At 50.8% G+C, this 19,008-nt stretch overlaps 5 protein-coding genes across 5 annotated transcripts; 3 read left to right on the plus strand and 2 right to left on the minus strand.

Annotated features, from left to right (window-relative positions):
* Positions 1-1,349: 1,349 nt before the first annotated feature.
* Positions 1,350-2,888, plus strand: LTHEOB_11077 (uncharacterized protein; the record flags this gene model as incomplete). The annotated part of the gene is made up of 4 exons (XM_035507793.1): positions 1,350-1,473; positions 1,572-1,830; positions 1,896-2,806; positions 2,872-2,888. The coding sequence occupies 4 exons, from the start codon at positions 1,350-1,352 to the stop codon at positions 2,886-2,888; spliced, it is 1,311 nt and encodes a 436-aa protein (XP_035366830.1).
* A 1,567-nt stretch (positions 2,889-4,455) lies between these two features.
* Positions 4,456-5,660, minus strand: LTHEOB_11078 (Leptomycin B resistance protein pmd1; the record flags this gene model as incomplete). Its single annotated transcript, XM_035507794.1, has 5 exons — positions 4,456-4,471; positions 4,536-4,646; positions 4,703-4,723; positions 4,911-5,396; positions 5,458-5,660. 5 exons carry the CDS (start codon positions 5,658-5,660, stop codon positions 4,456-4,458), a joined length of 837 nt encoding a protein of 278 aa, XP_035366831.1.
* A 1,596-nt stretch (positions 5,661-7,256) lies between these two features.
* Positions 7,257-8,155, plus strand: LTHEOB_11079 (Short-chain dehydrogenase reductase sdr protein; the record flags this gene model as incomplete). The annotated part of the gene is made up of 2 exons (XM_035507795.1): positions 7,257-7,403; positions 7,499-8,155. 2 exons carry the CDS (start codon positions 7,257-7,259, stop codon positions 8,153-8,155), a joined length of 804 nt encoding a protein of 267 aa, XP_035366832.1.
* A 964-nt stretch (positions 8,156-9,119) lies between these two features.
* Positions 9,120-10,541, minus strand: LTHEOB_11080 (Transferase; the record flags this gene model as incomplete). The annotated part of the gene is made up of 1 exon (XM_035507797.1): positions 9,120-10,541. One exon carries the CDS (start codon positions 10,539-10,541, stop codon positions 9,120-9,122), a length of 1,422 nt encoding a protein of 473 aa, XP_035366833.1.
* A 4,939-nt stretch (positions 10,542-15,480) lies between these two features.
* LTHEOB_11081 (uncharacterized protein) lies at positions 15,481-16,815 on the plus strand (the record flags this gene model as incomplete). Its single annotated transcript, XM_035507798.1, has 1 exon — positions 15,481-16,815. The coding sequence occupies one exon, from the start codon at positions 15,481-15,483 to the stop codon at positions 16,813-16,815; it is 1,335 nt and encodes a 444-aa protein (XP_035366834.1).
* Positions 16,816-19,008: the final 2,193 nt, after the last annotated feature.

Here is a 19,008-nt window from a genome sequence, read left to right on the forward strand (position 1 = left end):
CTGACGAATCTTCGACTCTTGTTCAGACGCGTTATAGAAACCTGTCACAGCTGTGCCATAGTTTGTTGCCTTGACGCCTTTGATGTTCTGTCCTGTGCGTGCATACACCGTTTTCGCCAGGGCTTCGTCGCACATCTCTTTGCAGGAAGCGTTGATGGCTTTCTGTCTCTCCAGCTCTTGACGTAGCTCCTGTATGGTCTGATCTGACTCATGTCCTGGCTCAGTGCTTCCTTGTAGCGTGAGTTGCTGCAGACTGCGCTCTATTTCCGCCCCTTGATTGTCTGCTTGGACGTTCTCTTGCTGGATAAAGCGTTCGTTGGCTTCAAGAATCGCATTCTTCAATAGATCGTCTTGTCGGGACATGGCAATCCTTTAATTACATGTTAGAAATATTGATAAAGTATAGTACAGGAGGAAGGAAGATACCGTTTCTCTGTAGAAAGTGCTATGCTGAGAGTGCTTTTGCACCCGTTGAGCTGGCCCGTAAAAGCCTTGATCCTGCTTTGTTGAAACAGTGCAATGTTCAACCTGTCTCTCCAAACCGTTTTTTCTTCCGTAGAATGCTTTGTCCACTGTTGGAGTTTCGATTGAAATGACTCGCATGCTCCATTGCAGTTTTTGATAGCACTCTCAATTGCATTGCTCGAAATGAGCTGCGAGGGATCGTTTCGTAATGCGGTATCCAGCTCTCGCAGAACTATTTGGACTGCTTGAAGGTCGGCGCTGGTGCTCTGAACAGTGTCGGGAGCCCCTTTGATATTGTCGATGGCCGTGGCGAGGGACTGAACGCTCTGAAGAGCTGCCGTGGTGATGCCTACAACAGAGGCTGTGACGCTGAGAGGGTCCATGGCGACGACAAGGCAGTTTCAACGAGGACAAAAGGATGCCTTCCAGCAAGGCGAGAAAAAGACAGCTTCCGAAGGAGTTGGGGAAAGTTGACGTGTTGTGCCTTGGCTAAGACGAGGCTGAGGCGAAGACAGCTGTTGGGGTATGCAATAAGCCGTACTCAGACAGTGGCGTGTTTTTCCACTTCGGCTGAGGCAATGCTGCGGAGTTGCAACCAATCATCGCGTACCGTATGATCTCACAATGCCTGGTAGTTTAGCAGTTGTGTAACCCGCCTTGCAATTTTAGAGCCAGTGAAGAGTCCCTGCTGCCGAATCCAGCGATATAGTTCGTAGCCCCCAAAAATCATTGCAAGGATGATCTCAGCTATCAAGCCACCACATTTAGTGAGTCATAGATACGATATAATCCTGACGCTGCCGAGCCTGGCGAGGTCTTTTGCCGTTGACCACACCACCAGTGCAGCTCAACGCTAAGCAATGCAACGGCAGTGATTTTCTTCCATGGCGGACGACGCTCCACTACGTGCTCAACACATCTCGAACACCTCCGCAATCAACGGCGGCCAGAACTTTTCTGGAATCGCCTACGGAAATGTCAGTTTCGGCAACAGCGGTGACAGCTCGCGTGAGTCTATGACACTCAAGCTCGGGTGGCGACATCACCCGGGCAAGGCGAATGCGCCAACCGAACGCCAGCACTCCGTAACTGACAGAGACTTACAGACGGCTCTAACCGGAAATGCGAGCCCTTTGACAACATCCCGTTCCATCCAGACCCTGACTTCGTGGACCGGCCCGAGACCTTAGCGTGGATCCACCGCATGTGCGCGGGACCAGGCGCTCGCGCGGCGCTCGTTGGCCTTGGCGGCGTAGGGTATGTCAACGTCCGCTTCCCGAACATCTGCACGGTGCTGATGAAGCGAAGAAAGTCACAGTTAGCCATTCGATACGCCTACAACATTCGCGATACGACACCCCACAGGTTCGTGTTCTGGGTGCACGCTAGCACCAAGCAGCGGTTTGAAGATGCGTACGAAGCCCTCGCAGACAGACTCAAGCTTCCTGGGCGACACGATCCAAAGACGGACATTTAGGGCTAGTCAGCGCCTGGCTATGCGACGAGACAAACGGACAATGGACAATGATCGTAGACAACGCCGATGACGTCGAAATCTTCTTCCCATCCCAAGTGCGCAAGCAGGGCGAGCCGATCGAAGGCGCGTCGGCATCGCTGGCAATGTACCTCCCCCAAAGTTGCAATGGGACGATTCTGTTCACCTCCCGGAATAAGGATGCGGCAGCCACGCTAGCAGGAGGCTACAAAAACATCAGAGAGGTGTTCGTGATGGATAAGAGCCAAGGCATGCAGCTTCTCCGCAATAAACTCCTCCCCGACAAGCTGCAGGGCACGTCGAGTGAAGATGATGCGATGGATCTGCTCTATTCTCTCGATTACATGCCTCTCACAATTACCCAGGCTGCTGCTTACATCAACCGGCGATATCGCATGACGATAACGGCTTATCTGTCCGAATTTCGGGCGAACGACAAGAAGAAAGAATCCCTCCTAAATCAGGATACAGGCGACTTGCGTCGGGACCCGAGCGCATCAAATTCCGTGGTGACGACGTGGCAGATGTCGTTCGAGCGCATTCGACAAGAGCGGCCCTCCGCTGCCGAACTGCTATCGCTTATGAGCTTCTTCAACCCCCAAGGCATTCCAGAGTGGATACTTAAGGAGTTTCGCAGAACCGCGGAGGGGCCAGGCTGCGAAGAGAAGGCTTATGCCATGTTTAACGAGGACTTGGATACCCTGCAGGCGTACTCGCTCATAGCCGCAACGGCCGAGCCTGATACGTGTGAGATGCATGCCCTCGTGCATTTCTGCACCCAAGTGTGGCTGTCGTCATCCGGCGGCTCAGAACAGTGGAAGCGGGAATTCGTTGAGCTCATGGCACGTGAGTTTCCAAATGGGGAGTTCGAGAACTGGTCGCGTTGCCAGCAGCTGCTTCCGCATGCCGAGTGGCTTCTCAACGCTGAGCTAGCGGCCGACGAGTTGCTGGAGGCATCCACTTGGGTTCTCAGAATGGTTGTGTGGTATATGTGGAAGAGAGGGGACTACAATATGGCGGAAATAACGGCAAGAAAGATTGTAGCAGCTAGAGAGAGTGTAGCAGGGCTGTATCACCTAGAAACACTCAGCGGCCTTGGTATTTTAGCATCCGTGCTACAAGATCAGGGGAAGTACGGCGAGGCAGAGGAGCTTTGCCGGCGGGCGCTAGAAGGACGCGAGAAAGAGCTTGGCTTACGGCATCGACAGACGCTAGTAAGCGTAAATAATCTAGCAACCGTGCTACAAAATCAGGGGAAGTACGGCGAGGCGGAGGAGCTTTGCCGGCGGGCGCTAGAAGGACGCGAGAAAGAGCTTGGCGTACGGCATCAAGAGACACTAATAAGCGTAAATAACCTAGCAACCTTGCTACGTAAACAGGGGCAGTACAACGAGGCGGAGAAGCTATACCGGCGGGCGCTAAAAGGGAGCGAGGAAGAGGTTGGCGTACGGCATCCATATACGTTAATAATCGTAAATAACCTAGCAACCGTGCTACGTCGTAAACAGGGGCAGTACAACGAGGCGGAGAAGCTATACCGGCGGGCGCTAAAAGGGAGCGAGGGAGAGCTTGGCGTACGGGATCCACATACTCTAGCAAGCGTAAATGGCTTAGCATACGTACTACGAAATCAGGGGCAGTACGGCGAGGCTAAGGAGCTATTCCAACGAGCATATGACGGCTTCGTGCAGGAATTTGGTCATCAGCACCCACACACTTTGACCTGTCTCAAAAAATTCTTAGCTATGCAGCAAGAAGAAAAACAAGCTGGGCTTGAGCAAAGTAAGGAATAAGTCCGCAACAAGTTTCGTCACGCCAGAGGAGAGATGGGAGGGGGGAGGTCACTCGACTTCTTGATAAACGACCAAATTTACCGTAATTCATTCATAATAGAAGTCATTAATAGGCGCTATGACATATTTTGAATTCACTTGTTGCTGTAATGTCGACGTTAGTGAAGGTATTTGAGGCTCTTATAATGATGTGCGTGCTTGCATTTTGAACCTCTACGGTTATATGGGCCTGCCACAAAATCTATCTGACATTGCTGGGTTTGGAGGCTTCGGCGATGTTCTTTTTATTTTCTTTTTTTTAACGTGGAGGATCGTGTCAGCCTTGAGAGTGTGTCTATGTCACGCAGAACGTCTCACGGGAGATGCTTAAAGAGTGGGATGTTATCTTAGAAAACAGTGCGTCTGCCGCTCTCCAAATGAGTGAATATACTAGCAGATCCAACCTGATCTTGGTCCGTGTGATATAAAGGCAACCGCAGAAAACAGTAACGTCCGCACCGAATCACCAAAAGATACTTGACCTCCACCCCATGATACCCTTAACCACTGACAAACCAACAGCACATCTAAACGCTGTCTGACCCAGACTTCCCCTCTTCACGCAATAGTCCTCCAAATCATCAAAGGCAGCGCAACAAGCCGATTTGGTCACTGTATCTGCAAGAGCGTCCGTCACTAGAGTCCTTGTAGAGATTGATGTGTTTACTTGCCATGTGCCCTGTAATTAAGGTCAGCATTACTGATGCGTAATCAAAGAACTGCTGATACCTTCTCATACCTACTCGAGAGTGTAGAGCTGCGGGTTATACGGAACTCCGTTATCATCCTCCCCAGCCTCCGCAGAAGCTTCAGGAGCGTCGGGATCCGACTGCGCTCGCTTCCCGATATGTGTGCTGCATTCAAGATCAGCATGACCGGAGCGTATTAAAGTACTATCCGCTTTCCTTACTAGATCTTGTTGAGTATCAGACTATGTAGCAGGGTCAATGGTCTCGTGATCTGATGACTAACAGGGCTAGTGCCTTGGCAGTCGGCTATATCAGGCGAGGTGCCGGCTGCCCACGGCTTAGTTAACTAATCAATCGACTACCCAATTACTTCCTCCCCTCACGTGACTTGGATTTTAACAGATCTTGCCTCGGCGGGCCAGTTCATACGGGACTGCTGCTCCAGCTCGCTCCACGGTCTCGGGTGGGATAGCACGAGTGCGTCTCCAATTCCACCCCCAGGTAATTGCAGCGGCGTCTGCGGTGTCCACGGGGGTCGCTTTGTCAGCACGTGCAGAGCGCTGGGGAGACAGGAAGATCGGAACGTCCGCAGCAGCGTCCGCGGAAAGGCTTTCACCGCCAGCTTCTTTCCCCTTCAGAGGTACATTGGTCTCTCGCTTGCGATTGTCAAATGACAGCCACCGGCGGTCCCACCACCACTTTGCGTCGGTGATACTCGCGGTGTCCGCAGAGCCAGAAGAGGCGTCAGAGCCCACAAGTTCCGTGTGAATTTCAGTGTCCCCAATGTCGGTGGTGTCTGGAAGGCCTGTGGTGCCCGCGGTGTCCAAAGTGTCGGCCGAGTACGCGGTGGCCGTATCATCCGCACCATCTGTGAGAATAGCAGGGGCATTTTGCGCTGGACTTCGCTTGGAAAAGCTTATGCTTGACATTAGCACGATCGTAAACAAAAGCCACTGCCGCCTTTCTTCCTACTTACGGTGTACCCCAGGAAATTAGGTTATCAAAAATTTCCGCGTCGGCCAAGAGAGTTCTCACCTTGGGCGGGGGTCTCCGCGCCCAGTTGATGTTGATACGTCTGTCCACTACACGCCCTCCGAGATCAGGTCCATCCGATGGCGGAGTTGGCAGTGCATGGGCCGTGATGGCGATGAACGCCAATGCGATTGGAACGACGTGCATTAGTGATTCGGATCGTTGGTTCTGGGGTAGACTAGCTTCTTCTGGCCCTAGCGTTCGAGGTTCTCTACTAAGGTGTTGCAATAAGGGTTCCGTCGAGTCTTAAGTACTTATTCACACCGGCGTGTAAGTCCTTCCATCTGGCCAGGCTCTTCTGTGTTTCCCTACATGAAGCAGCCTGACGGATGCCGTAAAGCCATCGTGCGATCCCTCTGGCTTGGAATTCTGAGCTAAAAGTCACGGAAGGCGGTCACAGACACTCTGGCCCTCCACACCAAGCCAACAAAAGGTATATTTGCACCACTGAGCACCAAAAGAAAAAGGAAAAGCGAAGACGGTGAATCCTTTCATGAGGAGAGACCTTGGCCGTGTTGTGGTGGTAAGTTCTGTGATAGGTCGATCTGGTGCCGCATTTAGTAAAAAGCAACCTCACGCCAGCTGGTGGTGTGCACAATGTCTTTCGTGGACCTTCGGACCCGAGTTTGAGCATCTTCCTTCGATTGTTCCAGTTGTGACCTATCGAATACTGGGTCTCTTTGGAATTCGATTGCCTTTGCAATGTGGTCGTTTATTTGGCTAGCACCCTGATGTGTTTTGCGTGTGTGACTGGATGCGAGGTCTGGACGGTATCATCGCACCTGCGACATTCTACGTCACCTAACGTCAACGAAGAAATCAAACCTTTTTTCTTTTCAGTCTCGCTCTCTACCGTCTTTCACGATCGCGACCGGCCGCTGAACAGCTCATGACCCTCCGTATCTTCGGCGCTCTTTCCATGTCATACTCCCTCTTCTGGCCTTGCGACTCCTAGCGTGGACTTATCAATCTGTTCTCTGATCTTGTGGTGATTCCTCCACTGCTGATGGCAATCTACTGGTGCGTACGCATCTCCAAGTAACGAAGGCAGACGAGGCTCCCGACTCAGTCTCTGGTAGCGTACGGGACTTTGGCCCAAAACCTCACTCGCGGCATGCAGGAGTCTGAAGGTTATTTTGCCATCTCGGAATGCGTTGAACACGCATGTAATGATGGAGTGAGGGAGTTAAATGTGATAGGGGATTTGGTGTACCTACGTTAGACCGCTACCATGGAAGAGGAGAGCTAAAGCAATCGGACAAGGACCACGCAAATCAAATTCGGGAGATGCGGCATCGTCTTTGAGAGTAACTGGAGCTAACTTATAATTACTACTTATGCGTGCAGGTTTCTAGAACAAAAATGCACAGCGCAGGTCTGACTACACAACAGCGCCGGGTCTGTGCGCAGGCGGTTGCTGCGCCCGATAACGAGGGCTCGTGCTTGGCAGTTTCCTATTCTGGCTGCCAAGACTTTTCAGTGCTTTTATCAAGATCTTCGCCACTCCGTCCTCCTTACCTCAGCACCCTCACCCATCTACGCTAAGTAACTCACCTTCCTCCATCGCTTGGCTTCCTGACAGCGTTGCAGCTCCGAGCTGCTGCTTGGACGCCTGGCTGTCTTCGCCGCCGCCAGTGGCGGTGCATCACTGAAACCTCACCTGCATCGACAGTCATTTGACACCATCCATCTTCATAACGCTGGTGAGAAGCAGCTCCGATTCCACGCCTCCATCCAACAACCATGAGCGCCCGCCGGTCCGCGCGGATCAGCAAGATCCCTCGGATCTCGTACCATGAGGCACAGGCCGACACCTCAGATCTTGCGGGCGACGCCGAGGAGGACGAGGACTATTATGTCGATAGCTCCTCACTCAGCCAAATGACTAAGGTACGAGATGCTTTTCCAAGTAAAAATATCTCGCTCTCACACCCACATCTTTTCGTCAAAAGACATTTCAATCACTGACAGTTCACTTCATGTAGAAGCGTAAGCGAACGGCTCCTGTGTCAACTCAGAAGAAACAGAAGAACACCAAGGCGGATATCTTCCGCTGGACAGACCTGCCTGGCGAGATCAAGAACACGATCTACGAGTTCGCCCTTATTGAGCAGAATCCTTTGTATATCGAAGCGGCAAAGGGCCCAAAGCGCCTGAGACACTGTGTTCGTTGTATTCGTACCTGGTCCCGTTCTCCTTATCGCAGGCGCCAGCTTCCAGAGCCCTTGGCTCTAGGACTTCTTCTGGTGGACCGGAAGACACATGCAGAGGCCGCACCAATTTTCTATTCGGAAAGCCGCTTCTACTTTGACAGCTGGCGCGCTATGCTCTTTTTCCTTTACACACTCGAAACTCATACAAAGTCCTGGATCCGGTCCATCGAGGTGCAAAAGCTCACGTACTTCGTAGGTGAATGGGCGTTCCCAGCCTTCGATGCTCTCATCGGAGTAACGAATCTGCAGAGGTTGGATATTGCGTCAGCGTATGGAGACGTGAAGGTGCTCTACATGCACTGCTACCACTGGATCGACGCAGTAGGAAAACGAAGAGCCGACAAGTACGCAGCGCTGCAAATACTCCAAGGCCTTCACAATGTTGAAGTCACGAGGCTGAGGGAATTGATTGCAGAAGACATGGACTGATGGACTGATGGACCGAAGTCATCTTCAGCGGTTAGCAGCAGATCTCGGCAATTCTAATTCGAGGTAGTTGGGCGGAGTGACCCTCAATTCTCAGGGGGCACGCATCAGCGGAACAACACTTGCACTTCGAGATTCGGTCTGGTTGTCCATTGCAGGAAACCGCGTCACAGAGCCAGGCGAAAAAAAGAAGTCATGGGTCCGACATGCCTTCATTCAGCTTCATGCTGCGAAACAACATGGTGGGGTTTCACAAAGTCCTTGGCTTGACGTGGAGGTCATACAAAGCAATGCTAAGGGTTTTCTTTCTTGGTTTTCAATCAGGATTTCCCTCCTTGGAGGATCTAATTCTTTCATTTCGTTTCACTTTTTCAGCGTTTGAGTTTTTTGGCACTTTCAGCCCATGGTAGTCTTATATGAGAGACTCATTGGGGATCACGGTCCGCCGAATCCAACCAATGGCATAAATGGGAAAATGGAACTTATAGAACGGCAGAGCTGATAATGTGCATTGACTTTACCTGCGTGATCGTAACCAGGGCAAGATGAGTTGCTTTTCGATATTCTGTCACCACCGGTGTTGGACAAAATCAAGCCAGCAGAGACAAATCCATACGGCAAAAATGCCCTGTTTGTTGGATTTCGTTGTGTGGTTGCGGGAGGAAGCAGACAAAGCCGAGCTGCTACGTGCTGACTGGGAAGCATGATTACACGGATGAAGTGTTGGAGGAATTCCAAACCAGCATTTTCTTAGTAGAGACGGGAGCAGCAAGTGCGGTGGAGATAGATCGAATGTCTAGCGTGAAAGGTTATAGCTAACAAGTGGAAAGTGGAGTGAGAAGCGCCTAGCGCGCGGTCAAAATCGCGGAGGAGAGCGAGGGGGGCGCGGCTGCTTGATTGGGATGACGGGATGAGAGATTGGTTGGATGATTACATAGATATCACTGCGAAACCCTCCTGATCTGCTTTAGAACGTTCTCACGTCCGCCCATTCAAGCAATTCCGGGTCCTGCCTCAGCCTTTCTATTGCGTCCTTTTCCATCATCACTTGCACTTCAATGCCTTCGTTTCCATCTCCCGCCTTGGGCCTCCTCGGATAGATGATAAACAGGTTGTTCAACGTATCGGTCGCAAAACGCAACGCACTCAGTGGGCCGAAGCCAAAGTCATGCGTCTGGTATGCCGACACGATGCCCCAGCTCGACACAGTCGTAGAGAGACCCGCTGAGAAAGCGAAAGTCGGCCGCACGCATTTCAGGGGGAAGGATGCGAGGTAGTCCTTGGTATCCTTGATCATACTCGGCGAACGCCACTTGACGACTGCTGCCCGCACATCCTGCGCCAGCTCGCCAAAAGTGCTGCCGTGCAGCAGACGCGCTGCGGTCGAATCAATCCACGAAACGCTCAGCGTGTTGCCGGGATAGGCCTCGGGCAGAGGCGGGTCGTTGTAAGCCCGGACGTTCACTGTCTGATGCAAGTGCACGTCGTCGTCCTTGTCCGGCAGCCGTGCACGCGTCATGGTCCGCCAAAAGAGAGCCGAGATGCAGTCGTTTGTCGAGACCCATTTGCCGGCTTCGCATTTGGCCGACGCTTTCAGTTGGGAGAGGCGGTTCAGTGGGATGTGGAAGATGGTATGGGCCTGCTCAAAGGGCGGAGTCTTGGTGTTCGGGAGCACCGGGGTGAACTTGAACGACTTTATCTTCGCTTGGACGTCGTCGAAGCGGTCTGGCGACAATGGCGTGGTGGAGCAGAAGGGTGCCGGGTCAAGGCAGCCAAGGTCGAATGGTGGGGGCACTTCACCCGTGAACAACGACCGAGTGTTGGCTGCCCAGCGCTCCATGATCACGTCGAATCCTTTGATATCAACGCACTGGTGGTGAATGGCTGTGCCGATTATGAGTCCGCCGCGGATGAAGTTGAGTTGGATTTTTGCAACTGGGAAGCCTCTGCCCAGATTTGGGTCGGCAGCTATGGCGTAATCTGGCGGCATGTGGTGCTTTTCATCGAGCTCGGAAAAGGGAAACTCCCGCTTTTCCAGTTCTTGGTAGGTGGGGAATTCGGTATCTTCGAGATGGTTGATGTGGACAGTGAGAGTACCGTGGGCTGCGGTCCGTTTGACGTAGCATTTCCCTGTCGAGTCTGCGTAAATATAGCCGCCCAAGTGGCGGTATTCCTTTGTTGTCCGGCGGAATCCTTCGCACAGGTTGGACACGACAACCTCCTTATCGACATTGTCGCCAAGCTTGTACGTGGAGGTTATGGGGAGGTAAATCTTGACATACGCCGCGTCTAGGTTGCTGAGCGGAAGGATTTCCTCAGACGGGTCATTCTCGTCGATCAATTTGACCGTCCTGGTCTCCCTGCGAGGTGCTTGCTGCGAGTGAGGCATGGTTAAGATGCTGTTTACCAAATGAGCGGAGAGACGAGTGGCACAATGCTATAGAATATAGGAGAACCGCGCCCCCACTTTCCACATCCCATTCGGAAGGTGGCCTGGCTCATATAGGTATTCCGTGGAGTCTTAACACACGGGCCATGAGTACTTGGCTTGTGGGGAATTGAACCATAACCGGCAAGGGATCAACAAACCACAAGATCAGATTCAATCTTCAACGCCTCCTGATTCTTCAATCAGCGGAGCCCCTCAGTGTTCATCCGAGCGCTATCCTCCAGCGACGTGAAGCCTTCTCTGCCCAAGTCTCGCAACGACTGCTCCGCCCGAGCTCGAGGCTCGACGCTTATTCCCCAGACATGGAGGCACAGGGTGATGGCGAAAAGGTCCCCATTCCCTTCTCTGTTCCCCATCCACGTCATTGACACACCAATATTACAACGTCTGAGCAGCCAAAAGGCATTTCCGTCTCGTCTATGAAACCTACAACCTTGAGTGCATCATCATCAGCACTGGCCACCCTGTCGACCTACGCACGAATCATGCGCCATCGAAGCTGAAGAAGCACGAAATAAAGCTCCGTCGAACCGGTGATCCGAACCTGAGTGGTGAGTTCCAGCCCGCTACTTCCTGCGCGATGGTGTATAGACATGGGTAGCTGATGAGTCTTTGCCTTGGAAGACCGATACGCCGCGGGATTGCCCAGCATTCTCTTCCGGAGCTCATGCGTCAGGGCTCCCAGTAAGTAAATTAAACAAGTTCAAGTATATTTCCACGCCGAATTGCAAATTACCAGCTAACTGTTTGATTTAATACTGGCTTATTTAAATTATTTAGTACCCCTATCGTACCCCTGCTTATTCTTATCTATTGGCTAGAGATAAGACATGTGACTTTTTAAAACAGTTAGTACTTATAAAACGTATTTTTCTCAACATTATGCCGGCAATTACTATAATTTATATAAGAATGTATAAGAGAATAAAAAGTACTAAATCGACGTATATTTTCGCTAGGATCCTCTTTCTTATACCGCATATATACATTCTCTTATCTTTATAACGTATTTTACATGTTCATTTACTTGCCTTTTTACGGTTCCAGATTTGATTTGCAAATTGGGGGCTAAACTTGGTCAAGTAAAATGAAAAAGCAGGTTGATTTGCGCGGTTTGTTTCGATTTGCAAATCTGACGTATTTGCTGGGAGCCCTGTCACGCGTGGTCCTGTTCGTTATGGTATCGTGTCGAATGCGGCGATGACGGCGCAGGTTTTGGGATAGTTGGCTGGAGGAACGTATGCGCAGGATACGATGAGGAAGTGGGCGGTAGCCATCAGCGGCAGAAGCAAGTAGTGCGCGTGAGATTGTATGTGGAATGGTATGTGAAAGTTTAGATGGCAGCAGGGTTGATTTTACTAGCATGACCACCCTATACATGTAGATAGCGGCTCGAATGGGCTCGAGATCTAACTAGGAGATGTATTTCTGCTAGTTGTATGGCTAACGGAGAGGTGTGCTAACTGCCTGGCGTTATCGTCAATTATTATCGCCGACGACAGCATTCAACCGGCGGGCACAAAGTTAGCTTCCAAGATTCGGTCGCAGCGACACGAAACAATAAAATCAGCTGCAGCTGCTCCCCATGCATCAAAATTGACTCACAATTTTCGCACACCAACACGCGTTTCTGAGAGCAAAAACAAGGCGCAAAATCGTCTCAAGTTCATACTTACTCGCTTTCATTCTTTTCCATTCTAGAGGCTGCCTTCGCGGTAAGACTGCAGATGTGTCGCACAGCTGGAAAGTCTTGCAAGCTTATTCTAGATGGCCAAGGCCTCATAGTAAGCCAGCCATCTTGAACTGCTTACTGCATAGCAGCGGGTGAATTGGATGATCGTTCCCCAATGTGTTGGTTCCACAACCTGAGACAAGGCTTGAGTATTGCAGCCTGGCCCCATTCCTACATATGCACAGCCTCTCGATATTTCTCGATGCACCCGTTTAGCAACTGGTGCATGTACATAGCCTTGATTACGTAGGTAGGTTCTCGAGCTGACGTATCCTTCACAAGCGGTGGCGCTGAAGGATGACACTGGCTTGACTCTGCGCGATATACAACTAAATTTAGATTGAAATAGATGGTCTATCAGATGGTAGCGACTCGTCTGCAATGAGTTAGGGTTTACAAATCAAAGCCTCATATTCTTGAACATACGATACTACGACTTTTTCACCACCCTACGGTTAGTTTTCAACTATGGTGTAGTCATTTGATCCTCTGCCTCGTCAGCTCCAGTTACATAAAGGTGAGGGAATAGTAGGTCTTTACTAGCTCATTTGGGCGGGGTGTGACGAAAAAGGTGTAGAAAAACAAAAGTATGGCTTACCTTAAGGCAGCATGCTACAGATACGTGTTGACCGGCTGCAGTGCAACGTGGCTTAGACTTTGGAAAAAGGACATATCAGTAGGATTTTGGAACTAATCAGGGCATATGTATATTGCAGCTCACAGTGCCTTTGGTTTCTGGATCCCTTTTTCCTCATTTTTTGAGCTGCCAGAAAGTCAAGCATCGTCGAGTACGCACCCTTTTAGATGCAGTTGGATCAACCTTTAGTCTCATCGGAGACTGCAAGCTTGCTCGCACAGCCTTTACCTGCTGTTGCGATACACGCCAAGCAAATTCAGGAAAGCAAGCCAAATAGGTTTTGGTCCCCCGTCTTCCTTCGACCCCTCACTCTTATCGGATTTGCCTGCATTTACCTGCAAGCAGCTGTTGCGTTAGCCATACTGGCCTGGTATTCTTCAACCCACAAGGGAATCTGTACAGTCCGTTCGGCTGATTATATTTTCTGGCATTACGCGCCCACCGCAAGTAAGTAGTTGGCTCCCATAGCTCGGGAACAGCAAACTTATCTCGCCAGTCTTTACTTTGATCTCTACCTTGTGGTCTCAAGTCGACTATCGCGCAAGGTTGATGATTCCATGGACGCTCATGGCCCGAGAACCCCAGATTGCAAAGAGAAGTGTGCTACTTGACTACGTTTCCCCAGACCTTATCACGGCTCTGCTAAGGTCGCTGAAGAGGAAAGACATTCAAGTAGTCCTGGCACTTCTTGGAACCATACTCAACAAGTTTTTAATTATCCTGTCTACCGGTCTTTTCACCGCTGCAAACGTCAATGTCGCTCTCGAGCCGGTGGCTACAAGGGGTGGGAGATCATTCTCAGGCTCGTCTTTGAACTCCTCAATGGTCAGCCAAAAGCCCGTAGCACGAGTATTTGGCATAGAGACTCTGAACATGAGCTATTCTTTCGGCACAACCAGCACCTACGCTACTGAAATTCCACCGTCTCGAATTAGTAGGTTAATTAGTCAGGTCATCTTAGCATACCAATATACTAACTTTGTAAAACAGATGATTCCACTGTCAACAATCTTTGCCAAGTAAGGATTATTAGCGCGTACGCTGAATGTGAACTCGCATCCCAAATCCCCGGTTCATACCAGGTGTGGGCGACGGATTCGGGAACGTTCCGTGAATTATATCCGGATGGTACGACAGTCATTGTGGACGGCACCGGATACACCGTCGAAGACCCCCAAGGAAACGTAAAGACCTACCCACTGCCATCATACATGAACATCGGAACGATAGGATCCAACGGCATGTCTGTCAATTTGTCCTCGGATTCATGTTCATCAATTTACACAGAGTCGAGAGAGTCATCCGGTCTAGTATACGCCGTTGCAGACTCATCGCCACAGACAAAGTGCATCGATGACGACTATCGGTTCGTGTTTGGGTTCTTTGCCAATGTCATTGAAGACGACACAATGTTTCCTACTCAAAATGCAAACGGTACATATCTTGTCTGCAAACCAAGATATAAAATCCAGACCGCAAACATGACATGTCTGTACAACCACTCTCTAGAAACTGGCATCTGGCAGATAGGAGACCCATACGACGATCGACAACTCGGCGACCTAACTGCTCGAAACATCTCAGACGCATTCTTTGCGGCAATCAATGGAGTAAACAAAACACAAATATTGCGCCCTTGGGCACCAAACTCTCTCCTGGATCCTAGTCTGCTGAGAGACGCTTTTACCAAGTTCTACAGCACTTCTACGGCACAGATCGCAAACAGTCATCTGCTCGTCGACGATAACAAAGAATTCAACATTACGGAGATCCAAGCACAAACCCGACTGCAATTGCACGGTTATGGCGTATGGACAGCTCTGATCACACTTTCATTGCTATTTTCGAACAGCCTCGCTCTTGGTTATGTATCCAGACGGTCCGTTACGCCGCGAGATCCTGGAACCATCACCGGAATTGCTACCATTCTTGCCCGCAGCCGAGCTTTCATGGAGATCTTCACCAGGTCTAGTTTCTCAACCTTGAAAGCACTTAAGGAGAAGCTTGTTACAGACACCTTCCACACTACACTAGTTGCCACAGACACTCAAACAATTAGTGATTTTTGTATTCAGCGAATTACTACATCCGACTCCGTGCAGATGGAAGGAAGCTCTAGCGAGGAGAGTGAGTCCTTCTGGTACTACCCATTCATCATTACGACTACAGGCAGAATGTGCATCCTCGGCAGCGCTATCCTACTCATCGCATCCCTGGAAGCTCTGTATCAGATCTGCCGTCGGGACAATGGGATTGTGACATTCACAAACTATCAGTATGCGGAATATGCTTGGCGATTTATTCCAGCAACTGTACTTGTCTTATTTGGATTGTTGTACAGTTCACTTGAGTTCGAACTGAAAACTTTCCAGCCCTTTTTAAACATGAAGCGAGGCTTTTCTCCAAGCGACAGGACTATCGACGAAAACTACCTTAGCATTCTTGGCCTCTATGGATGCTGGAAAGCGGCGAAAAGAAGGGAGTTTTGCCTTGTCGCAATCTACGCGGGAATGCTGTCCACGCAACTCCTTACAATCATCGCCAGTGGCCTCTTCACGGCCGATCACGTTACCATCCCGAAGGGAATTCGATTAAAGCAACTTGATCGGTTTGACATGGACGTTTTTGACAATGCTGATCGAATCAGCTACCAGACAGACGGTATGATGGCGGCTACACTGGTCCTTGATGATGGCATGGAACTTCCACGATGGACATATGATTCCTTTGCAGTCTCCCAAGTGGCCTTTGCAGAGCAAGTGGATCAGGGAGAGGATTATCAAAGAATTCATACGACAGTCCCCGCAGTGCGTGCAGTTGCAAACTGCACTGATATTCATGCTTCGAAGGTCACCATCAAACGGTACAATGACACCTATAACCCGAGGTACCTGACTGTACCCTTCGATCTTCTTCCCCGTTGTGGAGACGCCATACAGGGGGCTACGAACGAAACATTTTCTATGGGCGGTATCTCGGAAGACTTCGCTTTTTGGGTGGACAGAAGCTCGGAATGGTATCGCTGTCCGGAGTACCTTGTCCTTGCAGGGCATCTGGATCACGAGAAAAACAATAGCTGGAAAGCGCTCGCCCTCCACTGCACGCCATACTTGGAAACAATTGACGCACAAATCGGACTGACGCATCCTGATCTTCTGGAAATCCGCACGTCAAAACCGTATCTCAACGAAGCCTCGCGCAAGTTTGCCATTGTAGCTGAGATACCTGGAATCGCCACGAATCTCCTGATGCCCTACATAGACCATCCGGTATCCGGACCGAGCCTTTCAAGCATTGAGATGGGGTCTGCCACCGTGGACGGATTCTTTGGGACGGTCCTCCGGCAAGGGGCCCCGATCGCCAGTCTGACCACAAACATTACAACACTAAAGTCGGCTGTGGAGGACATGTACCCTCGGATTGTTGCGCAGATACTAAACGTCAACCGTGTCGCAGCCGACCAAGGCATTCTCGAAGGAACAGGCCAACTCCAGAACCAACTGCGGCTCACACAAAACGGCCCTTCGACGCGTATCTTGCAGGCGCTGCTCGCTGTGATGGCGCTCAGCACGGCAGCGACGTTTATGCTCGGCAGCATGAAGCGTGTGTTGCCAAAGAACCCTCGCAGCATTGCCGCGATGGCGACCTTCTTGGAGGGCTCGTCTCTGTTGGATGAAGATGTTATCCCGCGCGGCTCGGAGTGGTGTACGGACAGGGAGCTCAAACGGTTGGGTCTGTTCGAGAATCTCACGATCAGCATTGGATGGCGGGGTAGCTTCACGGGAGATGCGAGGGGAAGTGCAGAATGGAAAAGATTTGGCATTAACGTTAGGACCGCAACATAGTCTGAGACGGAGTGAGCGATCGGTCAAAAGTCTACCGGCCAAGTCGCGCACATCTTCCGTCCACAGCGCTGCGCGGCGGCGGCAGCCGGCGTACGTACTCGGGAATACTGCAATTTTGATTGCGACGCGGTAGAGGTAGAACGCTACTGTGGCGGAGGGGAGGGATGGAAGGCTGATTCAGAGACTGGGGGGGTGTATATGCGAAAGTCCAGTCGAATCCCATAGTGGCTGCCACTAAAAATGATGCATACACAGCTCTCGCGTCAGGACTTTTTTTTCGGGTTTTTAGTACATCTGGCGCGCCAGGGCAGAGAATGGTAGAATTCGTTGTTGCCATTGGCAGATCTATTCACCTATCAGCTTAAATTCCACTCAGGCGGGTGTTAGTCAATTGCATTCAGCTTCAATACCAATAGTGATCATCGCAACCTTAAGGCTGGAGCAGTGAGGGGCGGTAGAAGTCCGTCGAAAGGCTTTTTGAAGTTATGGCAGCCCGCACTGGTTGGATATTGGAAGCCAGAAGTGTTGCTTTCTTGAGCAAAAAACTCTCTCGCTGTAGGATTATGTGGCGGCTCCAAGTGGAATGTGCAAGATAAGGGAGGCAGGCATGACGTGCAACACGCCTGAAATACGGGACTACGTGTAAAGCAGGAAATGGTTCTACTCAGACGTTGTGTAACCCTGCTCACCTACGTCATGACTGCCAAATCAAGAGAGACATGCAGATGCTTACAGAGCTGCAGTCAGCTTTCTATGAAAAGGCTTACCAGGCCTCCACGCTTTCTTACAGTACCCCACTGCGTTCCAACTCCATCGATACGCGCCCACTTCCGTCAACACAATGGACCATGTTTTGCTGCCTGACGACCCGGCACGGCCTCTTCCATGTATGCGGTATGTCTGCCTGAGGGAATACGATAAGGGTGATTTCATCTCTTACCCGAAGCGTGTAGGCTGGACACGTGATGAGCTCTTCATTCGACACACTTGGACAGGATTGGACGGCCCCGAAGGAAGACCCAGTGAGCAAGCTGCCTCGTTCCTGCAAGAATGGCTCTTCTTTGGACTGCTGCACGCCGTTTTCGGAGACTTCATCCAGTTCTCAGACTTTATCGACGCTGATCGGAACGGTTTTCCGGTTATTCATACCAAACAGTTGATCGAGATTTCCGAGGCTTTCGCCAAAAAGGAAGAGCTGGATAGAGCAATCTTTCGAAGAGGCTTCCAGTACTTGGATTCGTGCCTCGTAGAGGCATCCGAAGTCTACGAATTCATAAGACAGAATCCTGGCAGGAGCCTTGACCCGTATTTCTTGCTTTCTTTGGCAACCATGGGCGGTTTCCTTTGTTCACTCCGACAGATTCTGCAGGTAGACCAAGACCTAGAATCAAGACTCAATGGGGCGATTTGGAAATCGCCAAACGTCCCTGCCGAAGGAAATGGGTTGCAGTTTTTCCGAGACGAGCACGGACTGATGCCGTTGCTCACCCGGGAGATGGCTCACTCTGGACGGTGTCCCCGGGCTGTGTTTGCGATGGGAGACTTCTTTGAACTGGAGACCCAAATCTTTTACTCGCAGCTTCGAGTCGTCGATGTCCCTGGACGGAAGCATCCAAATTGCACGAACTTGCAATGTCTATCATGTCAAGTCAAAAAGGCCGACTATAAGCCTGTTCACTCGAAGACAGGCTGTGGATGCGAGTTTGTCGCTGTCGACCCTGGTCCCTTACTTCGGCAAGGCTGTATACCACTCGTGTCTCTTGTCGACCCGCATGGCTACTTGCCGACTCTTGAGCTTATTCCAAAGACCGCTACAACTCCGTTTGTGGCAATATCCCACGTGTGGTCCGATGGGCTGGGAAATCCGATTGCCAATGCAATGCCTGCATGCCAACTTCGGGAAGTCTGGGGCCTTGTACAGAATCTTTATCCGGGAACAACGGAGCCTGTTCCCTTTTGGATTGATACACTATGCGTCCCTTTTGCCCCTGGGAATTCGAAGAAAGAAGCTATCAAGAAGATGCGCGAGACTTATGCACTCGCTGATAAAGTACTCGTGCTTGACGCGGCTTTGCGAAAGCTTTCAGTATCCGGAAGATCGGTACTGTATCAGGCCATGTACATTATCAGCTCAAATTGGATGTCCCGTCTCTGGACTCTTCAAGAAGGCACTCTCTGTCAAGCCCTCTGGGT

The sequence above is a fragment of the Lasiodiplodia theobromae genome (genome assembly GCF_012971845.1).
Source record: "Lasiodiplodia theobromae strain AM2As chromosome Unknown scaffold_44, whole genome shotgun sequence".
In the NCBI taxonomy this organism is placed as follows: domain Eukaryota; kingdom Fungi; phylum Ascomycota; class Dothideomycetes; order Botryosphaeriales; family Botryosphaeriaceae; genus Lasiodiplodia; species Lasiodiplodia theobromae.